Source organism: Cryptotermes secundus, unplaced genomic scaffold (assembly GCF_002891405.2).
Source record: "Cryptotermes secundus unplaced genomic scaffold, Csec_1.0 scaffold303, whole genome shotgun sequence".
NCBI classification, from domain to species: Eukaryota; Metazoa; Arthropoda; class Insecta; order Blattodea; family Kalotermitidae; genus Cryptotermes; species Cryptotermes secundus.
In genome coordinates, this window is record NW_019726229.1 from 478,737 (window position 1) to 497,815 (window position 19,079).

At 38.9% G+C, this 19,079-nt stretch overlaps 1 protein-coding gene across 3 annotated transcripts; it reads right to left on the reverse strand.

Annotated features, from left to right (window-relative positions):
* Positions 1-36: 36 nt before the first annotated feature.
* Positions 37-15,075, reverse strand: LOC111864037 (parafibromin). 3 transcript variants are annotated; one of them, XM_023850988.2, is made up of 11 exons: positions 14,931-15,075; positions 13,891-14,078; positions 11,832-11,937; positions 11,478-11,740; positions 10,618-10,831; positions 10,000-10,177; positions 8,654-8,790; positions 8,341-8,459; positions 3,872-4,101; positions 2,340-2,481; positions 37-1,641 (listed from the first exon to the last, which is right to left on the reverse strand). In XM_023850988.2, the coding sequence occupies exons 2-11, from the start codon at positions 14,019-14,021 to the stop codon at positions 1,605-1,607; spliced, it is 1,557 nt and encodes a 518-aa protein (XP_023706756.1). In that variant the 5' UTR covers positions 14,022-14,078; positions 14,931-15,075; the 3' UTR covers positions 37-1,604. The 3 variants fall into 3 exon arrangements, with proteins under 3 accessions (XP_023706756.1, XP_023706755.1, XP_023706754.1); XM_023850987.2 differs by lacking the exon at positions 14,931-15,075 and adding an exon at positions 14,672-14,764; XM_023850986.2 differs by lacking the exon at positions 14,931-15,075 and adding an exon at positions 14,563-14,758.
* Between the last annotated feature and the right edge of the window lie 4,004 nt (positions 15,076-19,079).

Genomic DNA, 19,079 nt, shown 5'->3' on the forward strand with positions numbered 1-19,079 from the left:
ATGTACAATTTTATTTTGGGAATAAAATAAACATCATTTCTGGATAGACTGGTCTTTATTAATTAATATATAACATTTAATATAAGATACACCATAGGTCTTGAATTATCAGTGGTTACATAAGGGGTTGCACAAGTGTTCCTTATGTCTTCATTCGCTTTTCAGTGCTTGACATCATACACTGCCAGCTTGCCTATAGTACTGCATCATCCACTAATCCATGGAATTGAATTAGCCATATAACCCACATTTATTAATGTATTTCGCCTGAAATATGTCCAGATTCTTCTATGTAGTTTGCTGTGCAAATTTCCATGGTAACGAGGTCAACAACAAAAACTTCAGTAACTTAGGAGTGAAGCTACCAACAATTACGAATTGTTACATTTTCTGTTACTTATGGAAAATTGTTACATATTCTGTTACTAATGCCTTCAATCCATCTGCACCCTTTCAAAAAAAAAAACCTCTACATCCATTCTTGATTTGCCCTCAAATCTTTAAAATCCATACTTTCTCCACTGCTCTGGTTCTTAACTGGTACATCTCATTTGATATCACACACCAAACTTTCACTTCTCATGAAGCTAAAAAACTATTCTTTGAGGAGATTTTGTTTCATGGACACAAAAACAGTCCAACTACCATTGCTTTGTGACATTAACCCTTTCTCTTGTCCTAATATAACTTTCACTTAATGTATTTTCAACAGCAGTGTGATTTCCAATTTATTTATTCAAGCAAATTTTAAGGAGATACTGCCTTACATTTACTTAAATATAGTATCTAGAAACTGTCTTTGGATACTGTCCACTTCAGTTTCATGTCTGCTAGAAGGGAGGCAGTTACGGGACACTGGTCCACACATCACTAAAGAGCTTCTTACTTTCTATTTACACAAATGAAACACATAGCAATGGTATGGAGGAGCTCCTTATATGCTACATTAAGGCCTCTTATAAATGTGAAAGACTTTTTCCAATAGTTCTTGCAATTTTGCAAGGTTACATAACTGTGTAGCAAAACTGGGATTATATTCCCATAGCTGAAACTGACCATATGTCCTGCAGTATAATATTACCCATATGACAGGCTGAGAAGCAATATATTTTACTACAAAATACTTACAGTTCTGTTAGTATTGTGACACACTGCTAGGAAACCGTTATGTAAACATGTTCCCGAGCATTACACTGTCAACAATAACAGATGTTCATTGCTGGACAACAGATTTGTTTACTATGGTACTATAGGCGTATCTGGGTACAACACACATATAAATAGCATTTATGGAACCTTTGGAGGCAGTGATCTCTATTAGGTTCTCCAGAATTTATAAAAGGCTGTCCATTCATCAATATTTGAACATACAATAGTTTAAGTGTTAACCAGATAAGATTAGTTACCAAGCAATGACTAAGCAAGCTGATGTCATTAGGAAGGAGTTCCAAGTGTGAGCAGTTATAATCAATTGTGATTATAATAGAGACATCCAACAAATCCAATCATCAAATCTCGAACCCACAATTATTAGTCAAGCTAACCCCTTACACACGACACTATTATATCTTCAAGAATCCTTGGCTGTAGTATGAAATATCAATTTAGAACCTTAAGTGAGGTTTGTTCTTGATCATGTGCCTGAAAAAAATGGAAAAAGCAAATCAGGTAACTTCCATCACACTCTTAAGAGAAGGATAATAGTTTCATCTGAGATGTATTTGTACTAAACGTGTGAGAAAATACTTGAATCAAATCCCAGACTCACTAACCTAAATATATAATTTCCTTAGTATCATCACACGAATGAAAGAAAACTCTTCCATGATTGCTTAATTCCTCTATCATAATCTTTCTGACATAAATCAATGTGACCACTGTCCCTACTTCAATGGAATGGAACATATGAATACTGACAGAACCACCAAAAAAAAAGTTTCCTAACATTTGAGAACAGGTGATCTAAAATACTGAGTTCCAATCTGTTACAAATAAAATCTGAAGTGACTACATAAGTCTGTCTTCTTTTGCATATCATTCAGCAATGCCAAACTGTCTGCAGAAGTTATACAGTGCTCAATGCAAGATGTGAGGAGAGTTATTACTTGCAATTTTGGATGGATCAAAGAGAAAGTAATTGTGGAACAAACTTCAAACATACTCTACTCATACAAATCTACATACATACAGCTACTGAAGAGTTCATTCTAAAATAGCAGAAGTCTTTGTGATTCTTTAACATTTGTCATTATGATTATAGTCAGTTTCATGCAAACAACTCTTTACATTATTAAAAATTACTATACAAATTCAAATGCACTACAAAATTTCCCACTTACTTATCTAGTTTCTCCCAGAAGATCATCAATGCTGCACGATCCAAATGACGTTTTGTACGGGAAAGCTCGATAACATGTACAGCCCAACGACCCACATTAGCATCCAACTTCATCTCATCATATTTAACATGAAATGCACAGACTGAAAGTGACCAAAGCACACAAAAATCTCATTAATTTTTGTAGGTGACACTTGCTGCATCACTGATATTGAGCTTAAGAAAATAGAAACACACACAATAAAGGATTCTACAACTTCACCACAAATGATTCATGAAGTACTTTAGAATAATCTGCACATAAATCAAAAAAATTCTCATTTTTCAGTTTACAGAATTAAGACACTAAGATACGATTAAGACTGGTGTTCTGTCTTTAGATTACAAGCAAAATAAAACAAACTCTGTGCCTTTAGTCAGCAAGCGAACTATACCGACCAAGTGACCACTGCTTGTTGGCAAAATCAGTGCCAACTTTAGCGGACAGTGGGTGTCGCATGATCAACGCAACGGATTCCCACAGCCATTAATCTCGGTTTTCTAGACCGAAGCCGCTATTTTCAATTCAAGCAGATCCTCAATTATCCTCATGAGGCTGAGTGGACCCCGTTCCAGACCAACTACTTCTCAGGAATTCTGGTAGTGCTGGGAATCAAACCTGGACCTCTGGATCCGTAGCCAGGAACTCTGACCACGAGCCCGCAGAGGTGGTCTGTCTTTAGACTACACTATGACTAATGATTAAGGAGCATAAACCTGATGACAAATACCTTAATAACTCGGAGTTTGTGAGGAGAAATAAGCTAAGAGATGTGAAACCTTATGATGAAGAAGTTATCATCTATGCATTTGACACTGTCATCTCATTGAGATATCCTACTATTGGAGCCTCCTGATAAAATGTAATAAGCTTCTCACAGCCCACCACCACCACCTGACTGTTTGGAAGTCAACAGATGATGCTTTGCATCATTGAAAATGCTCTACATTCCACTTGCAGATGGGCAAAATACAGGATGTTCAATCAAGGAGCAAACTTCACAGCACCGCTCACTGGGCCCAAGATTCCTCACAGATTGCTGCTGTAACTGCTAAAATGGAATGAGTCATTTATCAGTGCTAATGACTCATTCAGCTATCAGCAGTTACAGCAGCAATCTGTGAGAAATGTTGGGCCTGGTCAGTGGTGTTGCAGTTTCCTCCTTGACTGAATGCACTATATTTTATTACAATTACGTCCAAGTTAGCAGACCTTTCAAGTTTGTAAGTCTGTGTGTGGATTTGCTACACTGAAACTTGTGAATCATCAGTGGTGAGTTGACTATAACAGACAAATTGTAACTTTATGTTTTGTTATGCATGGATGCAAAATTTATCTCAGATTCTATGAGAATAACACAGATTATGGATTTTTGAGAACAGCATTCTGAGAGGAATATAACAGACAGTAAAAGGAAGATGGACATAACTATATAATAAACAATTTCATGCTAAGTACTCTTCACTTAATACTGTTATAAAAGGAGCACTTACTCTTTGAAAATATCTCAACAGGATTGCCATCCCATGGCCAACCCTTGAACTGCCATGCTGGACCCATCACAAACACAGCAACCACACGATCCCAGTCTGCATTTGTCAGCTTCTGGGGGTTGTCTATTACCCGATACGGCACAGTGAATGCACCTTCTTTCCGACGCTGAAGTAGGATTTCATTCTCTCTCTTTGCACCTTGAAGTTTCTTCTCTTCAGTACTCACAAATCTGCATAATATTAAATACGTATATAATAGGTAAAGAGTAAAGTTATTCCTACAATGGGCCATGGAGGTCCATAGGGTTGTGAGACATACAGGCTTCCACATTTTTCAGTCAGTCAACTCACAGATGGTGGTGAGATTGCCAGCCTTATGTGCCAGCCACCCTTTATGCCCAGGAAGATTTCTGGCACTAATTTATGTTATATGTTGAGTCAACCCCAGGGCCACGGTGTGGCTGGAAGGATTATGTCAACTGAAAAATCCAGTGACTTCATCGGGAATCGAACCTGTGACCTCCTAGCTTGTAGCATAATGCCTCAACCATGTTACTGCATGCCCCCCCCCCCTAAATATATATATAAAAGCATACATTGTTTTATATTATTCAGCTGATTTAGGCCATGCATGAATGAACGCAAAAGTCTGCACACAGATGAGAATAAACTTCTGACCTCAATCTGAAAGATAAATTTTGTGTTTTAGCTTTAAAACAAAATTATAAAAATGGCAGTTGTAAGTGACAAAACTGTGTGCCATTAAGGACCATCAAACATCATCCTGTTTGATACTTTGTATTCATTACATGGTGTTGAATGTATTTTTTCCTGAATAAAATGTGTGTTTCAAATCAGTTTCCTAATTATCTTAGTATTACAATTTTTGTGAATCAGCTGGAAATGGCTACAACGAAATCACAGCAACTACCGTGCGGAGGAAAACCTCGTTCATCATCATGGCCAATAAACGTTACAGAATATTTTTAGCAGTTCTCCATACAAGTATTTTCTGGTTTAACTACACAAATAATTTTAGAATAACAAACTTCAAAACAACATATTTATCAAAATGATGTACTCTGAATATCATGAACCCCTCTTTCACTCCAAAACTTAACACTGTGTAAGAGGTTTAGCAGAGGAGAGCATCTCCCCTCTAGCCACTATATTCTTTTATGAACAACACAAACGGACTTGCGCATATGTACAGTCAATGTTACATCAGAGTACATTAACTGAATTACATGAGATCATTACAAAGTCAATGAAATATGAAGTTGGGCTATATAAGCCAATTCAACCAGTGGCTTATTTCAAGGACAATGAATGCTTTTATGCTTATCTCATTTCACAAAATCAAAAAAGTTTCAAGAGCACAGTGATACACAAATTTTATGTACAAATTACTATCTCATGCACTGTTTTTTAAAATAAAAGATGACCAACTTTTGAGTGTAAAGAATGTCAATAAAAGGGTTGTGGTTCCCATGGTAGTGACTATAAAGATTACTAGAGTCTTCTGGAATGTGATGAAGCCTGATAGCTGGTTACTGCCTTTCAGAGAAATGTGTTGCTACCAACTTCAGAAAAGAAAGTGGTAAGAGGTTCCTTCAAAATGTTGGCTAACATCTACCAGACTACAAGGCATCACATCCAAGAAGACAGCATTCTTCAATGCCAGTGTATCCTTTACAAGCGCATCTTCATACAAGGGTTGGAACTTTAATAGTGGCAACACTGCTGTCGAGGCGCCATGCAACTGAACCAAATAATGTCGCTTATACGACACGTTAGTTACATACCTACCTTACCTCAGAGCAAATGGACTCTCCCTTCCCACATCACACGCATGCGCAGTGACGAGAAGAACAGAGCCCCGTGTTAGCTGGCGGTCTAATGTAGTGTTGTCACGATGTTTTCGAAACAGGCACAATGGAGTTGGATAAAGATTTAATGTGCCAGAGGCCATACAGCACGACAGTGTCAAGGTCTTCAAGAGGCTTGCGGGGAATCTGCATTGCCTTACAGAAAAGTGGCAAGGTGGGTAAAAGCCTTCAACAAGGGATGCCAAAATGTGGCAGACAGGCGTCGGCCAGGTCGTCCTAGTGTCAGTGAAGAAGTTACTGGAGAGTGAGCGACGCCATAGGGTTCGTGAGCTGGCCCGAGAGACAGGATTAGTGCATACAACCGTGCTTCACATTCTGAAGGAACGCCTGGGCATGAGAAAAACTGCATCACGATGGGTTCCACATGATTTGACAGAAATGCAGAAATGGCTACGGTATGACGCTGCTCGTAACCACTTGAAGCACTATGAGTGCGAAGGAGAGGCTATCTTATGCTGGATGAGACATGGGCCAAATCGTATGAGCCACAAATGAAACGCCAATCGAATGAATGGTATCATTACAGGTCATCACAAAAATCAAAAGTCTATCAGCACCCCAGTAATGTGAAAGTTATGGTGATTCCCGTGTACAACTGTGGTGGTGTTATCCTAATGCATACCATTCCCCGACAGCAGACCACCAACACGCAGTATTACTGTTCATTTTTGGAACACAAGCTGCGGCCAGCTTTGAGAAAGAAGTGGCAACACTTTCTGCAGAACCCACACATCATTTTGCAGGCCAATGCTTGTCCACATGCAGCCAATTTGTTTGATTGATGCGGCTGGGAAGTGCTGTATCATCCACCATACTCCCTGGACTTAAGCCCTTATGACTTCGACTTGATTCCTAAGATGAAGGAACCACTTCGTGGCATTTGCTTCACAACTGTTCCAGAGATTCTTCAGGCAGTAGACCGCTCTATTCGAACAATCAACACAACAGGTGCTAAAGGTATCCTACGACTTCCACATCGCTGGCAATGGGTTGTACAGAATGCTGGTGACTACACTGAAGGGCAGTAAAACTTCGAAACATGCATCTATTTTGTATCAGTTGTAAAGAAATAGTTGCCACTATTAAAGTTCCAACCCTTGTACATTACTACTACTATTATTCATCCACATTTTAATTCCTTCTAATAAAGCAATGCCTTTAAGTATTATCAAATATAACACAACAGTGGAACTCTTGTGAAATCTATATTTAATCTTCTGTTTGAGAGCAACAACTACAGAACAACTACAGCTGGGCACATATGGCTTGACAAGGCTACAGATTGTAACTATACTTACAAATTTTGTATTGTACAGTTTTGAAAATTACAGAGCTCTGTGATTGTGCATGACAAATTTTAGGCAGTGGAATATAACTTAGTATCAGTCTTCTTTTCTTATCCTTGTGCTTAAATTGAAGATGTATGGGGGACTGGATGTATAGATCAATATTTTCTTGACCTCGGCACTAGTTGGAAGTGAGTGGTCAGCTTCATAGCCCTGCTGCTTTACCCAGGGGAAAGAGCCCACAGTAACCATTGGATAAGAGGATGGGTGGACCCCAGAGCCTGTCTGGACGACATGGAGAAGTGAAAATTCTTGACCCTACCGGGACTCAAACTCTGACCCTTGTCATACGGCCCGTAGCCAGTTGCTATACTGACTACACTATCCTGGCAATTTGCAAACTATGCTGGCTTTTTCATAATGGATGGATTTAAATAAAGCCAAACATCTGAAATTCTATGAATGGATGGATGAATAAATAGTGGGTCCTGACCAGTCCTTGCACCATCACCGATCTGCTGTGTTTCTGTCTAGTTCCAACAGCTCCCTAGTTCTTCTGGCACAGGGTCCTTGTAAGAAACCCTATGAATGTTTGAATCCTCTTAAGAACTCCCAGTAGTTTTTGTGGTCTCTCTCTAATCCCTGACAGCCTTCGTGGCAACTCCTACTGAGATGCTGCATGGTGGTTCAGGTCCTATACAAGGATATTCAAATCTCAATCTTCCCGGCTGTCTAAAATTCTATCTAGGCAGGCTTTTCATTATGTTACATTTATTTTTCACTTCATGGATCCAATCATCTCCCCATAGGGCTGGATATAAAACATGTCACATATTACAAATTCATGATGACTACACATCATTTGTCCTTGGTCCAATAAAATATATAATCAGGCCTCACACAGATAGTTCAAGTTATCAGGACACACATACGTCGTGGAAAAACCACTGCCAAATTCACACCTTGTCATTCGACACACACTGGCAAGCCATATCATCCAAACAGTTACACGTATTAAGTGAATAGATAAAAAAGTTTGTCATTAGAAGAAGCTATGGGACCTAACATGAATTCAAATTAAAATACTGATTTTAACCAAAACAAACTTACATGGATTTAAACATAACAAGAATAATGACTACCTAAGCTGCTAAAGTCATTGCTACATATGGCTCTACATGTACCTAGAAATGCTCTAATCATCCTATTATTAATCACTGAAAATACAGTAGTTTATCAGACTTCCTTCTCCTTTACAGTTTGATTGGACCAAAAATGTGAACTGAAACCTCACCTCAGATCCTGCAGAACATCTTTAGCATTGTACATTGTAATAAGAGATGTTGTTGCGGCTGGTATGATTATTATTGGGGTTCGAGAGATCCGCTTGTTGGGTTGAACTGCAATTCGCGCCTGAAAGTAAAAATTAAAAATATGTATTTTTACTTACTTAAAATAGTACTTAAATTTAATGGCCACTTTCCCACATGCAGATAAAAACTAGAAATGTATTTTCCATTGGCATCTGTTATCTGTGAATGGGTTAACACCACCACACTGTGTACGAGGAAGAAAGAAATATAGATATACATAACATTTGTATGTACCTCAGCCACAGGTCTGGGTTGTGGAATAATTGGTTGAGATGGAGCCTGTACTTTCTTTGGCTGTGTGCCTTCGGTCACGGACTTCAAGGTCATTCCATGGTAAGTACCAAGTGTGTCTATCTTGAATCCCTCAGTTTCTATAAAACAACAATTATTTATGTTACTTATATTTTTTATGTTATTGTAGGAAATTAATAAATGTAATTATGGGACGCATTTTTCTACTTACTTATTCTTTAAAGACAACTAACACCACCAATATGTGTATAACTGGACAACCACTATAGAACTAACACTACAACGCCACTCTGCTAGAACAGCTACTCTCTAGTGCACACAACAGCTGTTAAGTTGGTAAATCTTGGGATGGAAAGTTCTCACCATAACAAAGTGTCATCCCCAGTGCAGAATCACAAGGGCTCCATGGGATACATCAACTTCAAGATAAATCATTCCAACACACATTAAGCAATGTTCAAAAGTGTACAGACAGCTAAAGACATGCCATGCTATGTCATGCAGGGTACAAATTTCTCCATCAGAAGGCAACCAAAGAAAAGTTTCATATGTCTAGCTAAAGCATGATAGAAACAAACTGGAACAATCCAACAGAAGTTTTCAGCCCTAAGTTTGAAATATTTCTATACCCATGTTTGAGCTCCTGCTCAGAGCTAATCCCAACATTAGCCTCTTCACCCATCACTAGTTCCTCACAGTGGCCCCTGCACAAACTAAGAGAGTTACACTTGGAGAGTTGTGTGCTGAAAGTCCGTTGGAACACAGGAGTCGGATATGGAGCAGTGTCATGAATGCTATATTCAGCAATCAGAGCAGTACACAGCTGTGTGGTGTCACTGAGAAAGGGGATGCAGGACAGTAAAGCAAAAGCAGCAGTCCACTAAAACATTCACTGCAGCAACAGCACAGAATTGAGTTGTGTGCCTGCAGTTACACAGTATTCATTGAGTCAACCTCATGCAGGTATGAGCAAGAGGAGAGTTCCAGCCTAGCAGCAGACTGGACGTCACGAAAATACAAACAGAAGAGACTTCACGATATGATCCACACTTGGTGGCTAGATGTATGGCCAACATGAAACCAGCAAACTCTGGGGCATCATACGAGGGAGAGTAAATAAATAGGTCACAAATGGATGTAAAACATGTGATATTCGACCCTGGAAAAATATATATATGAGTATTTCTTGACAAGCTATCCATGGAAGTGCCAATGAAAAAACAGCCTGTAACTGTACTCAGAGATTCAATATGTTGCCTATTCATCAACCCCTCTGCAAGCATACCTATAAAAACATAACAGTATATAATATTTTCAATATGCCTGACCTTCCTTCTGTCGGATGAACCTCTCCTGATCGTATCTGTTGTACATAGCAGGCTGGGGTATGGATCTGATGGGAGTTGCTCGTGGGGTGACAATAGGTGTAGGCTGTGGAGGCCTGTGCCGCCCTTCTTCTCGAGCTTTAATTGACTGCAGGATGGCAAATATGTTCTTTGCAAAAATCTAGAGAATAAAAAAATGTTCACTTAATACATCAGTTTAATATAAAGTAGCATGTGTACAATCTTTTGTATTGTAATGTCACACAATTCCATTGAAGTTCAACATTTTGGTCAAATAGTACAGACACTATATTCAACATTAACTGTATATGAAATCAGGCACAAACTTTTTAAAATGTGTGTGAATTTTGAATGTACATGCAAATTTGATGTATAATAATTATAACAGTGGTCTTGAAATAGGCTGAACATCTCTTTTAGAATATTTTACAATTCACTCAGGACTCTTGTAATGAAAAAGAATAAAGTAATAATTTCACAAATGAAAACTGCAGATAATATGCTCATTAAGAGATACTGGGCAATTTTGCAATTATAACAAAAATTATAATTTTGTTCTTAGTACTACATGTTGCAATATAATAAAGACTTATCAGTTACCTTCCCAGTGCTCTGAAGGATAGTTGTACGTGTCCTCCACTGCCGTTCTCTGGAGATTATATCTTTTGTTACATCAACATCAAAATCTAACATGACACGGAGATCTGAGCCTAAACCTATATCATCGTTTCCTTTTATAGTTGTCCTCTTCTTTGCCAGACGTTTAGCTTTGATGGCAGCAATTTTTTCTACGGACATTGCTTCTGACAAAGACCTAAAAAGTGAAGATAGATTCAGAGTAAAAAGTCTGCTTGTATGAACCAGATAAGCTTTTATGCCTGTAAAGTTACATATATAAAATAAATTCATGTAAAAGTAAAAGTAATTAAAGCCCATAACAGGCCCATAGGCCCAGTGTTGTGAGACATTGAGATTCCCACATTTTCTCTAGACAACACCTCATATATGGCAGTAAGGTTGTCAGCCTTACGTGCCGGCTGTCCGTTACCCCCAAGAATGTTCCTGGTACTTATTTCTGATAGAGGCTTAGCCGACTTCAGGACCACAATGCGGCTCAAAGGATTGGGTAAATTGAAAAAATCCACCTCATCAGGATTCGATCCTGTGACCTTCCGGCTTGTAGCATAGTGCCTCAACCAACTATGCTACTGCATGCCCCAAAAAAAAGTAATGTACAAAATTTTTTATGGGGCAAACACAGTTCATTTCTGACTATAAATTTTATATGCATATATGGTAATGTCAACAGGTTGAAATCCATTTATCAAATAGGACCCCACAACTCTTAACAAATACACACTTGATTTTGTTTAATACTTTACAGATGAACAGCTTCTCATACACCAATTTGGGACATTATTATATTAACAATTTTGTAATCAATTTCCTGCTTCACTCACTTGATGTTGTCAACTGTTACAGAGGCTTCCTTGGGTGCATCAAGCCTAGCTGCAAGCTGTTCTTTCACCTTCTGCACCTGCGTTTCTTCAAAGCGAGGCTTCTTGGCAACTGATTCCAGAGTATCTTCTGCTGCCCTCTTCACCTGTGTGGGAATCTCAAGAGGTGCTGACTTGTCAATGCTGGCTGAAGCAGCAGTTTCACCATTCAGGTAGGCCAGCAAATCTTTCCTGTCTGGTCGCCGTACAACAGGAATGTTTTCTGCCTGCAATCACCCATAGACAATTTAGTGGTTAGTGTAAACAAATTTCTAGTTTCCTTACTTACATGTCAACTTCATTAAGACATATACTTACAGCAGCTTGGCGCACACATACAGGATGTGTGAGTGTGACATTCTTCAATAAGAATAACAAACATTCTAATGTGTAGTACTCCTTCGGGGCTCCATCTTTACCAGACCTGTAAAGGAAGAGTGTTTTTTTTGTATTAAATCTTCCATCCACATAAACAACAATTTCTCCATTTCATGGATGGGTCCCTGTTGTTGTTTGGTTAAAACTGTAGACTTCATAGGTGCAGAACCTAACACAGCTTCCCGAATTCTTTCTTTGTCCTTAAGTGTTGTCGATACTGTGGAATGTGATAACTTCAAGTCACGGCTTTCATATTCACTTTCTTTCTGCCTCCATACTGCTGGATAATTTTCATTTTACACATTAAATCAATAGTTTTCCTTGACTTCTTAGCTGGCATATCCGTGAATGAAGGCATTTTCCTTTTACTAGACATTTTATGGGTAGTAGTTCAGTAGAATTTTAATTAATACACCACCGGTAACAGATACTTCAAAGCAATTGAGTGTATGCGAGAGAGAGAGCATGCCTGCATGTGTGAGAGGCCCGTGTTGCTAGATGCTCCCATAGTTATCATACGCGCAGCTGCCTGGGGGTGTCCTCAGGCCTCCCAACATCGATGTGCCTCAGTAGCACATCCTGATTTATTATTAATTTATTTATTTATCACCTTTTTGTGGTCATAAGTGCGGCCAGGCATAAGTCGATGACCAAGTGTACATGGTTTCTGACATAACCAATTCTCAAAGAACAGAACAGTATACTTGGAGGCTTATACAAGCCAGTGGGAGTAGAGAATTCGTCAAAACCCATGTGGAGGCGGAGTCGAATACCTCCAGTGTGACCCTGCGAGTCATAGGAGGTGTCACAGGGAAGTCTCAAATCTGAGACAGTAAAATATGGTCACGAGTCCCAGACCCAAGAAAGACTGCACTGGCAAGGGCCAGCAGCATACAAAAAAGACAAACCCGCCCTCTCGTTAGAGAGGACGCCCCACAAAAACAAGACTGTAACTGTCAAAGAGTAATAAATGTCTGGTCATGAGCCCCAGATGGGGCTTGACAGCAAGACTGACTGACTGACCATCAGTCACAATTTGACTTTGACTTTGAACTCATCAAGTGACTATAGACTGCCGTTGTAGCAGAAGCTACTAGAAATAGGGCATAATCTGCTGTACTGAGCCTGGACTCACAGAGACCCTGTATATATATTTTATATAAATCTATTAACGTGCTTAACATGTAAAATGTAAATATCCTTTACATTATCACAAATGACTTACTACTGCAGACAATGACTCTGACAAAAGGCAGACCTGTCCTCTCCTCTGAGAGCACCCTCCACAATAACAAGACCGAAACTGTCAAACAGTAATAAATATCTGGTCATAAGCTCCAGATGGGGCTCAACACCAGGACTGACTGACTGACTCTCAGTCGCAATGTGACTTTGACTTCGATTCAGAATTCTAGAGACTAGAGACCAGTCCAAGATTTAGATAACAGTGAGAGATTCATCAGACAGACACAATTAACAAGTTGTTCAATGCGCGAGTTATTATAATCAACTGCAATTGTAAAAAAGCGCCAATAAATCCAATCATCAACTCCAGAACCAACAAATATTTGTCATTCCTACTCCTTATATGCGACACTATTAAAAAAAATTGTTAATTTTAACAATTTTGTTCATTTTAAATTCATATTTTAACTTCCACTACATCTGGCCCAGCAAATGTACAATTATTTAAAATCCATCGATTAATTCACTATTTCCTACCTTTTCATATCCATCGATTAATTCACTATTTCCTACCTTTTCATGAGAAAATCGACCCTTTTCAAACATATTTCTACTATTTCCACACTCACAGACTGTATTGTCAAAGTCAATATAGGTCAACACTCAGAAACAAAGTGAATATTAATTATGCAAGACCTCAACTGTCAATTGATACAATTATCATTGCATACTTTCTACTCTACTTCTGCAACTTAAGCGATATGGTAAGTAACTACAAACTTTGTTTTTAACTCGAAAAATGTTAAGTACTTACCCCCACATTAAGTAATTTGTCTTCACATTTTTCGGCCAGGAAAATTCACCAAATATAATTTGATTATCCCGTTCTATAATCTCCTTTTTGTTGACATTATACTGTCGCAACAAACTTAGTGGATCCGCCATCTTAATTCCGCCTCAAACTTCACTATCAGTGTCAAAAATCCCCTACAACGATTTATTCTGCGAACAGAAAATATCATCTCTATACCATCTTATTTAAACAAATAGGAGCTCACTTGTAATCAATATAAGAAACTGTATGGCTTGTGAATCAATAACATTATACGAATTTATTACATAAGGAGACTAACGTAGTTTCCAACGCCATACAAATAACATTTCGAACTTTACATGTCTTGAAAGCTGAAAATCTTGAGTATTGCCACGGATCAATACCTATCTAATTATCTTTATTTTCTTCATTTTCTGGGTCGAAGAGTTAAGGCAGGCAAGCAACGTGAAGGGGCGAAATCTTCATGAATTAACTCCCCAAGATTTACACATATACCAGCGATGGAATTTGAGTCAGGAAGCATGGTGTTCTCCAAATAACTTATAAAACTTATTTTTCTGTTGAAAATTTCCAGTCTTACAGATCTTGTTCCGTCACATTAGATAACATTTTATCACGTGTATGACTACAGGAGTTTAAATTAAGACTTACACAACGCTTACAGTGGTAACTACTAGTGACTATAGTGCTATCGCTAATTCACACTCTGCAATTAACTACAGCAAACACTTAAAGTTTTAAAAATCTGCTGTAAATTCACCGTTTGTCTCCCAAATGGTTTCACTAACGTCCTCTCCTGCGCAACTAACGCTGTGGGAACCGTGGAACTCAGTTTTTTTCTGGGTAACATGGCCGCCATGACTTTTTTTATATAGAAAAATATTTGTGTATTATAATTGGCCAAGTATCTCATGACCCGGCACATAAATAATAAAGAATTGAAAGAATTATTATTCCGTTTAGTATTGAACGTGTGAACACAAATACTCATAATCAGATGTTCAAGGTTCAGTACATACCTTTTCCTTCAATCCCTTGCCTTCTGTCATAACTCTTGAAGCTCCTGAACTTGAAGTTGACCTTCCTGTCCTACCTCCCACCAGAACCTACAGCAAGACACTGGTACCCTCTTCTGTAACACCTGATCTGTCTGTTCCTATCCATGCAAAGGATGCAAACAGTCCTTCCACTACCTTGAAATGTCAGCACATCCAACTAGCACCAACAGCAGCCAGCACCTTCTCAGCGAAAGAAACCTCTTTTCTCCTAAGCTCTGTAAAATGCTTCTGACGAATTCAAGCATATCAATCATCAAAGTGCTTCCTCGAATCCTAGAACAAGACATTTTCTGCTAAAAGAACTTAATATCAGTTTGATTTCAGAATTGACACTGAAGAAAAGGAAACTGTGAGAATATACTCGTATTCTGAATAAGGAGAGTGCACTTTGTAAACCCAAAAAGACATACAAGATAAAGAAGTTGAAAAAGCTCTGTGATGTGGACAGTGATCCAGTGATGGAGGATCTTTCATCATCTTTCAGTTTAGAGCAGTGTTTCTCAACTGACAGGCTGTGGCCTGGTATCAGGCCATCTTATAGAAAAAAGTTTTCCAGGCCACAGTCTGACAAAGTTTGAGAACCACTGGTTTAGAGGCTGCTAGATTTCTGGCAGCAATTTTTAAGAACAATAGGCAGGCCTAAGGGTAGGAGGTGAAGTTTTGATGACAAAGTGTAGGCTCATCTCTCCTTAAACACAGCCCCAGATCCCATATCCTTCTCCATACACACTACTCCCCCTTCCATCCAGACAATCCTTGCAGTCTGTCCTAAATACTGTTCCATTTAGGACAAGCATCAGTGCTCATGTATTTCATGCCTTCCAAAATTCTCTGCAAAAATTGTCTGGCAGAGATAATTTACATTTCAATCAGAGGGCAGGACATGCAACATTGCAAATCATGCTCTAGTCTTCATGATCTATGGCCTATGTGGAAAGTAGAAGCACCTAGTGGCTTCCTACTTTACTCATAGAAGCACTAAGGCAGGGGTGACTGTGCAATACTTGAAGGAGGTTCTTGATGCCTGTCAGAATGTTGGACTAAAGGTTGTTGCAACAGTATATGATCCTCCCCACCTCCTGAAGTTTAAGCATCTGGGCAACAACTTCCTGTTATTTTTAAGTTGGAACACATATTGAAACTGTATGAGCTCAACAAGCCCAGATTGTTTCATCAGATGTACAAGCTGACAGACACCCACCTCAATCCTACTGCACAGAACACCATGAAAGTGTGCTTGGCTGCAAGGGTTATGAGCCATACTGTGGCAGCACACTTCTAGTCACATCTGGGTGAACTGCCTGTGATGTGGGGCGGTTTGGGCATTGTGTGCCCAGAGAAACATAATTCAGGAGTGTCCAAAACCTGCTGCAATTGTGACCTACAGGAAGGGGAATCACCATACCCAGCAAGTTACAGAAGCTATAGCCATGTAAAACAGGAATTACAGTGCAGAATGAACCTGTGGGCAACAAAATTGGGGTTAGAAGGGAGAAAATTTTTCTCAAAATATACAACACCCAATTGATCATTTGCTGCTGTTCTCCATAGCTCTGATCAGCAGCAACTTGCACAACAAAAACAGCAGCACTCATTCTTCATGAAACAATATGCATCAGGATACCAGTAAAGCCTTAGGTCATTCAATACAGGTTCAAAATAAATGCAAGGGACATGTTCTATTCCTTCAATATGCTGCAGCAGATTACGACAGAGCCACAAGCGCTGCGGGGGGTCATAACTAAAGCGCTGTTTAGACTATTGAGGAATGATGCAAACAACAGTTCATAGACCTCTGAAAATTATAGCATTTAATGCTAACAGCAGTAAGACAAATATCAGAAAACATTTCCAGAACTTAAGAAATAGAAGTGGCACTCTTTTGAGAGACATATCTGAAACTTCATACTAAGTCATATATTCTAAACTGGCTGGACTGGCTGCCAAGACAAGCAGAAAAGTGGGTCTGCCATTGCTGTTACGAAAGGCATCCCTCTCAGATGAGCAGATGTACTTCCTCACCACTCAGTAGAAACAGCAGGAGTCTACACACTGATTGAAAACACTGAAATGTTGCTTGTAGTTGTTTATAAATCTTAGCAAAGACTATGGAGTGAGACAGACACCACAGAGGTATTAGGTTCTAGAAATAAGTGTATCCTGATAGGTAACCTGAATGCAAAGCACCCTATTTGCACTTATAAAGTTTCAAATCCCTCAGGCTTGAAGCTCTTGGAATTATTTGTTAATTACAGCTCTGAAATTTCAAATCCACAGTGCTTAATGCAGTACACACCTGATGGCAAAGGTGATGTTCTCAACATTTTGGTACATCAGAATTTCTGACTGTCAAAGATTGCCACTGATATCCTGGACTCACATAACCTACCAACAGTGTTTAGCATTCTGGGTTGTGTTAGAACACTGGAAGCTGCAGATCCGGTTGAAAAACTGACAGACTGGGAGTTGTTTCAAAGTTTTGACTTTGAACTAACATCTCCAAATATCCAAATTCATACTTCTCATGTAGCTCATAAAGAAGCTTGTAACTTTGCAGCCTCTATAGAAATGGCATACTATATATATATAATTTTACACAGGAAATACTCATACAAAATACCTGGCCTAGATCATTTATTGAATAACAAAGAAAGCTCAGAAAATTATGGAAAGAAACCAGGGATCCAGCATGCAAAAGGATAGTAAACTGCGTAACTCAGAATGTCAGGAGAATGATCAGAAAACAGCATTTGAAAGATGGGAAACAAAGCTAGCAAACTGCGAAATCACATCTCAAGCAATGTGGCTTATTGCAAAATCTCTCACAAAAATGGGTGGACCAAAGGCACCACTGCAATTCATGGTCCCTTAAGCCTCCAATTTTATTCAACCAATAAAGCCAACATAATTTCAGACTGCTTAGAAAACAAGTCCATAGTGCATGACTGTGATGGTAGAAGACAGGTGGAGGATAAAGTGGAAGCCCTGCTGGCTACTATAGATGAATACACCCGTTAGTTTCAAAAGAAATATAATTGAAATTAAGAAAAGCATGTGGTTTTGATGGTATTCCAAATGAATGTTTCTGGCATCTTCCAAGAAGACCTCTTGTGCATTTAACACATTTACTCAATCACTGCGTTCGACATGGTCACTTCCTGGCACCTTGGAAGGAGGCAGAAATCATGTCTCTGCCAAAACCTGGCGAAGACCAAACATTTCCCCCAAACTTACATCCGATCTGCTTCTTGTCCAATACAGGGAAACAATTTAAGAAGCTGATTTTAAGGAAAATCCAAAAACACATTGAGGAAGGAAACTTTTTAATACAAGTCAATGGCTTTCAAGATCATCACAGCATGACTAAATGTACGAGGCAGGTGAATCACATCACAGTGAATTTCAACAATATGTTGACAGCTGCTGTATTCTTGGATATCAATAAAGCCTTTGACAGAACATGGCACTCTGGCTTACTATATAAATTGTTAAAATTAGAATTACTGACAAATCTCATTGGGCTAATTTGCTTCTTTTCTCAATAAGTGTGGCTGTACTCATTTTGAAACTATGGTGCAACAAACATAACACCTACACAGAAAGACCAACCCCTCTCCTCATCGAAGAGGAGACCCCACTTATAAACACATATATGTACAGAAGAGAACAAAAATCTTGGTCATGGATCTCAATGAGACCTTAAGCCAAGAATGACTGTGTTGATGAGGGTCAGAAGCAATTTAACCGATCACTTGTAGTTAGTTTGCTGTCATGAGTTAGTGCTAGCCAGCAATGGACACACAGGGCTAGAAATTGACAGTTGAGGACCAGCTGTGAGATGGCAGAGAGCCGGAAATGATGTAAGCAGAGACATTGTTGGGAGCTGCTATCAAGCAAGAAGCACATGAAGACACAGCTGACTGGGAAGCCTTGGTGTGTGCTGTAGTGACATGGGAAGTGTGTAGATTAGTGATAGTGTTATAACTATTTGTAGTTAAAAGTTATAGGTGTTCGATAAATCCAATTACCAATCCAAACTCCATGTATAGTCATTAACATGTGACGATACACAGAAAATAAAGTTGGATTTGAGGTTCTCACAGTTGTGAC